General features: G+C 36.9%; 5 protein-coding genes across 5 annotated transcripts; 2 read left to right on the forward strand and 3 right to left on the reverse strand.

Annotated features, from left to right (window-relative positions):
• Positions 1 to 1,512: 1,512 nt before the first annotated feature.
• Positions 1,513 to 3,302, forward strand: GCK72_009791 (uncharacterized protein; the record flags this gene model as incomplete). The annotated part of the gene is made up of 9 exons (XM_003112895.2): positions 1,513 to 1,574; positions 1,623 to 1,718; positions 1,763 to 1,846; positions 1,890 to 2,150; positions 2,206 to 2,463; positions 2,514 to 2,621; positions 2,900 to 3,013; positions 3,058 to 3,161; positions 3,211 to 3,302. The coding sequence occupies 9 exons, from the start codon at positions 1,513 to 1,515 to the stop codon at positions 3,300 to 3,302; spliced, it is 1,179 nt and encodes a 392-aa protein (XP_003112943.2).
• Positions 3,303 to 3,485: 183 nt separating this feature from the next.
• On the reverse strand, positions 3,486 to 3,864 carry GCK72_009792 (uncharacterized protein; the record flags this gene model as incomplete). Its single annotated transcript, XM_003112992.1, has 2 exons — positions 3,486 to 3,686; positions 3,763 to 3,864. 2 exons carry the CDS (start codon positions 3,862 to 3,864, stop codon positions 3,486 to 3,488), a joined length of 303 nt encoding a protein of 100 aa, XP_003113040.1.
• A 286-nt stretch (positions 3,865 to 4,150) lies between these two features.
• On the forward strand, positions 4,151 to 5,709 carry GCK72_009793 (uncharacterized protein; the record flags this gene model as incomplete). The annotated part of the gene is made up of 6 exons (XM_053727535.1): positions 4,151 to 4,251; positions 4,396 to 4,813; positions 4,983 to 5,163; positions 5,206 to 5,315; positions 5,366 to 5,491; positions 5,536 to 5,709. The coding sequence occupies 6 exons, from the start codon at positions 4,151 to 4,153 to the stop codon at positions 5,707 to 5,709; spliced, it is 1,110 nt and encodes a 369-aa protein (XP_053587112.1).
• Positions 5,710 to 6,165: 456 nt separating this feature from the next.
• Positions 6,166 to 6,852, reverse strand: GCK72_009794 (uncharacterized protein; the record flags this gene model as incomplete). Its single annotated transcript, XM_003113024.2, has 3 exons — positions 6,166 to 6,506; positions 6,553 to 6,665; positions 6,728 to 6,852. The coding sequence occupies 3 exons, from the start codon at positions 6,850 to 6,852 to the stop codon at positions 6,166 to 6,168; spliced, it is 579 nt and encodes a 192-aa protein (XP_003113072.2).
• A 395-nt stretch (positions 6,853 to 7,247) lies between these two features.
• On the reverse strand, positions 7,248 to 9,709 carry GCK72_009795 (uncharacterized protein; the record flags this gene model as incomplete). Its single annotated transcript, XM_003112827.2, has 12 exons — positions 7,248 to 7,308; positions 7,369 to 7,808; positions 7,891 to 8,089; positions 8,140 to 8,333; positions 8,378 to 8,539; positions 8,584 to 8,771; positions 8,819 to 8,906; positions 8,953 to 9,175; positions 9,223 to 9,300; positions 9,356 to 9,477; positions 9,522 to 9,607; positions 9,652 to 9,709. The coding sequence occupies 12 exons, from the start codon at positions 9,707 to 9,709 to the stop codon at positions 7,248 to 7,250; spliced, it is 1,899 nt and encodes a 632-aa protein (XP_003112875.2).
• Positions 9,710 to 11,628: the final 1,919 nt, after the last annotated feature.

Here is an 11,628-nt window from a genome sequence, read left to right on the forward strand (position 1 = left end):
CAGCTGAAGCTTATTTCTACCGTAACCTCAATAATTTCCTTAACACTGAACCAACTGTCAGCTGTGCTCATGGAGGATTGGTTCTAGCAAAACCGGCTCTCAACATGACTTCTGATGGTCGTATTCAATCCAGTTATTTCTCCACATACTTCAGAAAGTTGAATATTTCTGACTCAAATGAGTTATACAGTTAGTCAAATTGAAATATTCTGGTATTAAACTCTCTTACAGATGCATGGCGATTCACGAAATTGGTCGCAGACGAAATTGAAAAAAATTTGGATATGCCTGGAGTACGTGTTTTCGTCTACAGTACATTTTTCCCGTATTATGAACAATACGACTCTCTGACAACTACAATTGTTACTCTGGTTGTTGTTGTTCTTTTTGTGGAATTAGTTACAATTTCACTGTTTTTGAGAGTTCATTTAGCTGGAAGTTTTGTCAGTGGTGCGTTTGTAGTTCAGTGGAGAGTTTAATGAGTTTAAAACATTTTACTTTCAGTATTCGTACTTCTTTCTTCGTATCTTCACTTAATGGGCTGGATGTACCTTCAAGAGATCACATTGAACGTCGTTTCTGCTATCAACATGACGATGGTACTGATATTTTCTTTTTAAAAACCTCCAAACTATACATTTTTCAGTCTCTCGGCATAGCCGTAGAGTTTTTCAGTCAGATACTCCATGGATTCTACAATTCGAAAAAGGACAAAAGTGAAGAGAGAGCAGTGGATGCCTTAGTTAACAATGGAGCAACTGTAATAGTCAGAGTTTCCCGAAAATCCTAAAATGTTTTCTTTCAGACACTCTCTGGAATTTTCCCAGCGATTATGCTCACAGCTGGTTGCCTATTGTTCGCCGATTCTCGTGTCCTAATCACATACTTCTGTAACCAACTTTTCGGAATAGGAATCGTTTCTATAATCCATGGAGTTGTGTATATGCCAACTCTCCTTGCTATTTTCGGTTCCGATTACTACGATAGAGTGAACAGTGAAGAGGAACTTTCAAGCGAAAGCGACCAAGAAGTAGAACCATCAAGCACATCGAGCACTTCTGAAACTGCTGTTTGAATAATCTGAAGTCGTCATTCACATTTTTTGTCTAAGAAATATTGATTTTTTTCGTTTTATTTAGTTATTCCTAAATACCTTCATAATGATATTTGTATAGATCCATCAAAAATATCAGATTTTAGAACCGCTTTTTGCATTGTTTGAAAGTACATTTATGCCAAATTTGAAATTAGACAATTACAGATTTTCTAAATGATAATTCCAATAAAACCAATTTCAGTATATTTTGAACATATGTGTTAACACATGAACTCAATTATGACTACAAAACCACAACATAATATTTTCTTTTATTTTTGCCATGGCCTAATGTAAACGCGCTCTTCCGAAGCGCCACAAAATTTATTTTTTCTCCATTTATTTCGGTTCGGTCAATCTTCCTCCTTTGTGTCTAAGTTGTATAAAAATTTAATAATTGTATAAAAGAATTCCAGATGCTCCGAATAGCTTTTTCACGAACATGTAGATCGATGAGCATCGCTTCTCCTTCTTCTGTGTAAGTGCATTACTGGATATTCCAATACAACCTTCAATCAATTTACAGATCAGAAAGCGATACATCCGTTCGAAAAATTGGTAAAGCATTGGAAACTTATCTGAAAAACAGCCAACAACACGTAGCAATGATGGAGAAACATAGGTACAATTAATTTGATTTGAACGAATTAAAGTTGCGAATTTCAGGACAGAGTTCGAGACAGGGCGGCGTCACCTTGCAAAAATGATGAGTCTTGATATTCACGAACTTGATCAAGAAGCCATTGACAGGTTTCATTTGATTATTATTCCTATTGCAATCAAAATCTTTCAGGGCAATTCAATATTTGTTCCCATCTGGTCTCACTGATCCAAACGCTCGCCCAGTAATGCGACCTCCAGATGAAATTCTTCCAAAGTTTCAGCGATTCACGTTCGACGAAGAAGGAAAGCCAGAAGGCACTCGTTTTTTCACTCTGAACCCAAAAATATACGGACTTATGTCTGAAATCGGAGTAAAAACCCAATCAGTTATGAAATTTTATGATGAACACGTAGGAAGTCGTTCTGTAAATCGTAATGATCTGGAACCGGCGTATGTTTAAAAAAATTGTTATAGACAGGACAGACTCTACTTCAAACTTTTTCAGAAATCTTAGCGGTTCTCAATGGATTACTGCCGACAAAATGAAGAAAAAGTTGTCTGAGAAATTCTCAAACGAGCTTTACGGACAAGTTATCATTGCTTTCGAGCATCTTGCATCACTCCCTGGGTCAGCTATTGAGCAGAAATTTCTATCTGAGTTCCGAGAACCAATGACTGCGTCAACTGGCTCAAAGTTATTTGGACCTGCTATTCCAGAAGTTCAAATCTGTGCAGAGTCGAACAAAAGATATGCTGAAGTCACGTAAGTTGTGGACCCTATTTTTGTTCAAATTTAATCGTGCACTTTTTCAGAACACACTGTAAGGATACGCGTGCCACAGTCCGAGTGACCGATGCTGGAAAGGGGAAATATAATATTGACGGTCTTCAGCTGCATGATTTCAGACATTTGCAAGCCAGGTGTGTTAAAAGACAAATCATTCTTATATGTAAAAGACAATTGGGCGTTGCCGGTCTGTCTGAGGCGCTGTCCGCAACGGTTTTGGAAAGAGAAGAGAAACGGAGCCAACGGGCAAAACCGAACTGGCGTGCTTTGGACAACGACCGCCGCTTTAGACCTCTCGGCCACGCGGGCACATTTGAAAAGTAGTGGGCACGAAAATGATGGGAGACCAGTTGGATGAACCGCCGAAGGCGGAGCAGACAGGCTGGTACAATTAAAATATTCAAGTTTTCAGAGAAATTCTTCTTGCTCCAATGATCATCAGTCAAACACTGGGAAGATTTGACGTAGCAGCAACGACTTCTTGTATTTCGAATAGCCTTCCGGAAGCCCCAAACAGAGAGCCATTGTAAAAAGAATGACAAGTTCTTAACCCGAAATTCGTATTTTCAGAAGACGAAGCGGAGGAATGAGTGCGTTACCTCGTGCTGTTCGTCACGGTGCTGCTTTATGTGTTGCTGCTTTACATCCAGAATCAACTGAATCACTAAGGCTATGTAAGAAATACCACATATCGCAAGAACATCGCAAATTTTTCTCTTTCAGCTGGACTACTCACTCTGGACCCACGTAAAAATGAGAGAAGCAAAGTAAATCAACCAGGTGCCCGTGCTAAATGGATCTGGAAGCGTCGCTGAATTATGTATAACCATTTTCTTACTGTTTTCTTTTTGTTATTTAGTAGAGACGCTTTATCTAGAACTTTTGTTTTTGTTATCTTTAGAAAATAAAAATCATGAAACAGAACCGAGAAAAATACATCAGATAGACAAGTGGATGATTTGGTAATGGTGGGGAATGCACTAACGGAAGTGAGTAGTTTATTCGGAATCTACACGTTTTTTGACGATACAAAAACATCCACCGATTTGAAAGAGTTCAACTTGGAAATCGTCGTATTGAACTTGAATTGTGTGCACTTTCAAATCACGGAGCTCGGTTCCTTGCGTTCGAGTAGCCATTCGCATTGCATTATAGGCAATTTGACGATGATTATCCGTCTCAGGAAACGTGCTATGAACCTGAAAAATGTTCTCAGAAGATTCTAAATTGGCGTTCACTGCTTTTAGAGATATATTTGACGCTTTAGAAACTCACAATTGTATTTCCTTTGCACACCATGTAAGCGATTAAACCTGGAATTTGATGAATATTGTCCAGTGTGTACTTCGGCTTCGACTTTTTGCTCGATTTACTCATTCTCTGCAAATTGATTGGTTGATTTTCAAATTCTCAAAACAGAAAAATCAAGTTTCGACGGAACCGAAAGAAAAGCAGTAGAAACTCGTGAGTACTTGGTAGAGGAAAATACCAGGCCACGGCCACAGTTAGAACGGAATGAATTTTTGATCGATGAGTCACAACACGGCTGTTTGGGGCAGTAACAGGAAGAGGGGAGTAAGAGAAAAGAAATTTTTTGCCTTTTTTTAAAGAAGAAAGGCGAAAAGTGGGACGACGATGGGAGAAGAAACAATTCAGTAGGCGAATGATGCGACAAATATTGACCGTTTTTATTATTACTGTGATCTTTAAAACTGTAAATGGAAAGATTCAATGCAAAAATATGCGTGGAAAGTCTGTCGATTGGTGAGTGATAATAAAATTGAGAAAATAGATGGATTCTCGAAAAAAGAAATTCATTATTAGATTCCAACCTTTTTCTTTTGTATGGCGTTCAAAAGTTGAACTAGATATGTTTATTCTTTCTGATAAAATCAGTAGAATCTTCAGGTTCGTTGTATACAAGCTTCCGAAACTTTCCGGCAGCGGAACAACAGGAAAAGAGTTTGTCTATATTGACTCAGAATCATCAGATTGGACTCGAGGAAATGATATAAATGATGAGCAAGTAGCTGTGGGAGCCACAATTTCTCAAGCTTATTCAGCAGACAAATCAAGCAATTTTCTGTTGATGTATAGCGATGATGACCCAATAAAAGAAGCTGATTCTTATCGAGGTCATGCCAAAGGTGTCTCACTTTTCGATTCAACTACTGGATTCTGGCTGATTCACAGTGTTCCTAATTTTCCTCCAATCAAGAGTTACTCGTACCCAAGTACTGCAGAAAAATATGGACAATCATTCTTCTGTTCTTCTATGGAAGTTCAGCATCTAGCAGAACTTGCGGAACATTGGAAATATATTCAAGTAAGAGTTCATTAGAAATTAGGGAAATTTTTGGATAATAATTATTGCATTTTGAATAAAAAAATTGACTAATTTTTCTTGAAGAAAACCATGCTCCATCGCACTTTGTCAGTTTTTGAGCATAAGTTTAAAAAAAGTTTTGTGCTGACCGTCAAGTACTGTATTTCAGGCAACTCCATACGTAATAAACCTTCCGGATAAGTTTGGAACACGGTTCCCAACACTCAAAAATGTGCAAGCTAAACAAAGTTTACCACGCTCAGCTACTCAGTTTTGGATTTCGAAACCAATTAAAACGGTTCAAGGAGTGACATTGATGGCTTATGCGAAACATAAGAAGTTTGATGGAGGTGAAGGGATTTAGATGCCTAAAGTTTATTAAACTGATTCAGACATTTGGAATGACTTGATCTCAAAACAAAACAAAGTGACACTTGCTGTTGAGAGTTGGTTGAATGGGAGTGGTGATGATTTGCATACAACTTGTACAGATTCTAGTCAGGTATCAATAAATCCAAGTAGGTCTAAAGGTATAATTATCTGTTGTAACAGACTCATGACGTCACTGAAATGCGTGTCACTGGACTGAATTTTGCCAGCTCGAAGGATCATTCGAAGTGGGCGGTTTCTAATTCTCAGACGAATCCGATTGTCTGTTTCGGAGATATGAATAGACAGGTATGGGATCCAGTCTATTCTCAAATATTATTTCATTGTTTCAGAAATCTCAATTAAAACGTGGCGGTGGAGCAGTGTGTATTCAGAATAGAAATCTCTGGCAAATCTATCATTCTTCTGTTATTCAAGTTGAGCCCTGTAAAGCTTCTTTCCATTACTCGTTTTTCAGAACAGCAATCATTTTCATTTTTTTAGTATTTTCAGTCTCGAAGATCTAACTAAACTTCAATGAAATTCGTTTGCGGGTTTTTCATAACGCTTTTTACAATTGACACACTAACACAACACAGTTTCAGACAAGTTTCCAGAGCAATGTATGTACTTCAACAAAACAATTTAAAGACGTCTAACATTTGACATTTGTTTCCATTCCTTGGTTATGTCTTATCAGATTATCCACCCAATCCTGACATTCAATATGGAGCTATGTTAGACTAACTATCACTGTTTTTGAGAATACCAAGAATTTGAATGTTGAAAAATACCGAAAGAATTATTGCTGACACTAAGTGAGATTGGAGAAACGTACATCTTACGAGGAAAGATTCGATTTCGAAGTTCACTGAAAACTGGTTCAGAAATTGGTGGATTTTCATGGGAAAAAGTCATGATTCGTAGAAAGGTTTTTCAAGATACGAAAAATTAAAAACACATGAGAATAGAGTAAAAAGATATTAGAACTGGGAACATAAAGTAACAATACATAGTCCACATTCCCTTCTACAGTATGCACATGTCGATTGTTCTTTCTCTTTTTCTTCTTTCATTTTATCCGGAATCGAAATGACTGTTGGTTGAACTGTTATCGGCGCAATTTTGTTAGTTGGAACTGATGGTTTTGAGAATTTAACAACTGGAGAATTATCAGAAGATGGCGGAGATGGCAGTTCAAACTTCACCCTCGGTTCCTTCTCGGTGTCTTCTATTTTTGGTTTTCTTGCAGGTGAAGGAGTTCTTTTGAAATTATCACCTATTGGACCTCGATCGAAATCAGTCAGAGTTCCTGATTCAGACGCTAAAAACAAAGATAATATAATAAAAATTTAGAAATTTTAACTTACGTTTTGGACAGCACCAACAAGCTTCCGTGTTTCTCATGACACAGAATACACCTTCATCGTCGTCTTCGTGGATTTCAAATACGTGGTTTATGGAGAGTCCGTTGGAGAATAACCTGAAAGCTTTAGAATACGATGAGGAAACTTATAAAGGAATAAGATCTGAATAAAATATTACCATTTGATACACATTTCCTGCATTTCTCCAAGTCTCAGTTCGTCTCCTTTCCTTCCAGGAAGCACGATTGCAGTCAGTGCTCTCAACTCTTTTTCATTCATTTGAAGAATTCGTCGTCGATACATTCTGAACCTCAGAATATGAACTTAAAGGTGACATAATAGATATAAAAATAGTAAACAACAGAAATAATTGCAGTGAAAACATGCGACGGTTCCAGTTTGTCTAGAAGTGTACTTTATGAATCAAAATAAAAGAATGAATACGGAACAAAATCAATAAAAACTCTCTTCTCTTCAAAAAAGTTTCAAATAACTTTGACTGCTGAATGAGTGCGTCATCCGTCTCTGATTCATAATATATTTCATTCATATTCACTCGTGAATATCGAAAATAAACCACTGCGCAAAAACTAGTTTTTACACTTCCCACTCTAACCTGTAACAGAAAAAAAGAAAAAGAATGCATTTATTTTGGAACACATATCCATTTTTGTAATGAAGTCACACGAATTAAACCATTAATTATACTCTGGAGGGCAATAGAAATCAGAATCACATGCTGCTTCCTGACAAAGTCCTCTGAAAATAATTAGTTGTTAATATGGAAGATGATATTCAGTATCTAAATCAATCCCTCACCTTCCATAATCAGTTTGACAATTAACTGAAACCCATCTGAAATCCTTCTGTGTTCCATCCATTCGTTTTGCCATAACACATTCTCCTTTCGTAATATCCGGATATCCCTCTGCCCAGTTAGAATATGGATTGTTCGTAACTCCATTCACCCAAATAAATTTCTTCGTCGTTTTATCGTAATAGTACCCAATATCATAATTTGGCTTTTCTTGGTTTTCCGGATCCCAATGATTCATGTAAAAATCGTTGAGGAATTGATTTTTGAGAGCAGAATTCACATAGACAAGATGCCCATTTCCAGTATGATCTTTCGAAAGAATCGGACATTCGAACTTTGTGGCTGTCCAACTGGCATCTATTTTAGTCGGGAAAAAACATTCTCCATATTTTCTGTTCTCTAGAACTAGTTGTTTCCAGCCGTTTGGACAATAACAGTTGACCTGAAATAGTTATGATTTTTTTCTGAAAACACCGGTTACTTTAGGATAACTGTAATTTCCAAGAAGACTTTGCATTTCATACCTGACAAAAAGCATCTTCCATTTCTTCAACCAGCAAATCGTCTCGGAAAGAAGTGAAATTCATTCGGGGACTTGCGATTTCTCCGATTTTCATCACCAAGTTCGAAGATTCTGGCTCAACAAACGCAACTGTGATGATTTCATATCCAGATTCTCGAATATTTGCAGCAATTTGACGTGCATCGTCATTTCCTTCATCACTAAAAATGAAGTTTTCCCGATGAACGCTCAACATTAAATGGCAACTTACTTGTAACTAGCTGCATAAACCACTACAACCTTCCTTACTCCTCTCCTCATTGAACCAATCATTTTTGCAGCTTTTTGCAGTCCCAAATGTAAGTTCACTTCATCCACTTTATCAACATCTTGTAAACGTGGATCTGACCATAAATCTTCTGTGAATTCGTCTTCATCATCGTAGTCCGATGGTTTGAACACTATCTGAACATTGAAAATGTTATTCTTTCTAATCTAAGTAAAACTACCTCTGCTTCGTTACTGTACTTGATCAATCCAACTTGAACATGTTTCTGAATATTTGGATCCAATGACATTTGACCAACCAAAGTGTTAATTTCAGCCTTGACCATCATGAGTCCGCCAAGTCCCATTCCTTCCGAAACATCAATAACAAACACAATATCAATCTGAAATCGAATATTAAAAATAGGAAGCGTCCGTCTGTAATTACATAAAGAGATTGTGTCGTACAACTACAGTCTTGATAATCTCCAACAGGGAACGGTGGTTGAGTTGGTGGAACTGGTTTTGGTGTGGTTGCTGGTTTGACACTTGCTGTCTTTTTAGTAGTTGTAGTTGGAGCACGAGTTGTTGTAGTACTTGTGGTACAGATTTCTGGTTTTGGAGTTGTCCATCCTTCTGAAATTTCTCGAATTGATGGGGATGAAACTCAATAAAAAACTAACGATCTAAGAAACAAATTCCATCTTCGGTGATTGAATCGATAATTGATTGAGCAACTACTCCTAACTCAAATAATTGAACAGAAACGAACTGAAAATAAGAAGTTCAGATACTAAACATAAATCAGAAGCTGTACCTTATGATAATATGTACTCTTGTAGACACTTTCACTGACTCCGATTCCAACAAGTGTCACTGCATATCCCAATTGTCCGAATCGTTGCAAAGTGTCTTTTGTCGATGCAATATCATCAACTCCACTATGTGAAGTGAATATTACAACCCTCTTTTGAACATTTATTCTGGGACCAAAGTTTGCTCGTTGACCAACATAACGCTCATCAAGAAAACGAACAGTTCTGGAAGGAGAAAAAGAGAATGAAGTGGTAGAAAATATGAGACGAACGTATTGAAATCTCCGTTGAAAAGTCCATATTGCATGGCTGCCAGACGGAATGATTGAAGACGTTTTTCGACAAGCGAACTGGAAATCAAAGTATTTAAAACTATTTTGTCAGAAATTATTAGTGAAAGCCAACCCATCAGTGAAGTAATCCAATCCATTGAACTCATTGCCAAAGTAAGCACCAACAAGAGCCAATCTCACTTTAGATTCATCCAGTGTCCATGAATATGTCAGTTTTGTGATCATGTTGATTTCCTAAAAAAAAAAGCTTTGAAAACTGAAATATGTATGATTTATACCTGTGAAACATATGTACTTGTTTGCATGGAACTTGACCCATCAACTACAATAATGATGTCACGAGTACATGGAGTCACGTAGCATTCTGAATATTAACTGGACTACTTAGATTTGGAACGAATTACTTACCATTCGTACTCACTATAACTGGAAATACTAAGAGCAGAATCCAAGTTCGAACAAACATCTGAAACAAGAAAATAATGAGTGAACTGAAAAGAAAACTGTAAATTCCATAGAAAATTCTCAAGAATGAAATGAGTTCATTCTACCTTATCATCAGTCTTTCCTTCCCTTATCGTTTGGGTAAAATCATTAAAACCGTCTTATTTCTAAAGATTTTGCTAGAACTGTCCATTGGGAATGAAAAAAAATGGAATGGGGAAAGAAGGAAACGGAAAAAATATGATGACATAGGAATGGTTGACAATTTGAGAGGGCAGAGTTCGATGACAGTCAGATTTTAATTCTGAAAGATAAATAAGAGGGTTCTGCGGGAAAAGTACTGACGAACAGGGAAAAGAATCTGAAATCTCTGAAAACACATGGCATTTGTGAATTTAAATTGAAGTTTTTATTCCTACTGTAATCTTGTTTCAGTAAATTTCTTTTGGACTCAAATGCTGCATTTAGTTTTTAAATCGAACCATTTCAACAATCTCAACAAATGCATCTGAACAGAGTAACTGTACTCTCCTAGAAAACTAATTTGAATCTTTAGACACTTATTGAATTACTCACCAGGGTGATGTGTACTTGGCAATCAAAGATTTTTTCATTTCTGACTCATTTCCTTTTCATTCGATTCCGTATTTCTCCAAGTCTCAATAACTGTACTCCAACAACTTCTCCCGTCACTAATTTTGAGTTATTTCATTTTCTTCCTTTCCGTATTTCCTCCATATTATCCCGTTAGTCTTGTTGTGTGGGAGGACCAATTAGTTTTCGAAAAGCTGCAGTCGAGACCCCCCCCCCCCGTGATTGAGGTTGAGGCAAATGGCTAATTGGAGTTGGAGCTCAGAAAAGAAGAAGAGGAAGACAAAGACATGAACATGGCTATTCTATTCTTCAAAGTTCGTTCCACGGCTCATTTCTCATTTAAATTGCAGCCTGAGCCCTCCCAATGTTTCAAGAATTCAGAAACATTCATTCGGAACATTTCCAACTATTCATTCTGGAGCAATTTCTTCTAAGAATCATAGCGAGCCACGGGCAGAAACTCGTTGGTTCTCGGCCAGGTTCAAAATTTTAAAAAAAACTTGTTTGTTTTGGAAAGAAAAATTATTTCTTGTAATTCTTGTCTCCATTTGCCCTCTATCATGTTCTGATTCCATTGTTTCATGTGTTCTCCTTCCCTATCGTGCCGAGAGACTCATTAATAATAATCCTCTTATTTTTTATGTCAACTATTCTAAATATTGTCCACCGGTATTTGCGCACCCTGAACTTTTCTTCTCTCTCATTATGTCTTCTCTTCTTATTCTTCTTCTTGCTTCTATTTTTTCATTTCTTTCGTTCTTCTCACAAATTTGCATATTCTATACCCACAATACCATATTGCTGGTCCTTTGGGACTCTATCATAGGTCATTATATGCTGCTTCTTCTTATTTTCTCGCGCATTAGTACGTTTTTGCCGCCTTCTTTTCCGCGCGGAAGAAATATATGTGTCCTCTTTTCTCAATCCTCCCCCCTCCTTCTTTGTATCCGCCTCCTTTTTTACTTGTTCGGATACATGGATGTACTTATATCTATTTCTTTGCACTTTCTTAACAACTAAGGATCCATTTTTGTTATTTTATATTTCAGAAAGCCAATTTTTTAAAAGACTCACTCACCTGTTGGGTTGGAAATAAGAAAATTCCGATTTCTTCTAGTTGAGAAAAGTATTTCTTGGGGCAGGTTTATTGTTTGTTAAATCATTCACTGTTATCGTTTCAACATCTTGGCTTGAACTTTACAGAAAAAGTATTCCGGTCCTCTACCGTACACATATGAGGTTTTTATATTTCGATAACTCTCGAAATTTTGAATTCCCAAATAGAAACCATAAAAAACACCAAAACACAATTTGTCTCAACGAAACCAAGTTTTGTTCTCTAAAAAT

The sequence above is a fragment of the Caenorhabditis remanei genome, chromosome III, assembly GCF_010183535.1.
Source record: "Caenorhabditis remanei strain PX506 chromosome III, whole genome shotgun sequence".
NCBI lineage: Eukaryota > Metazoa > Nematoda > Chromadorea > Rhabditida > Rhabditidae > Caenorhabditis > Caenorhabditis remanei.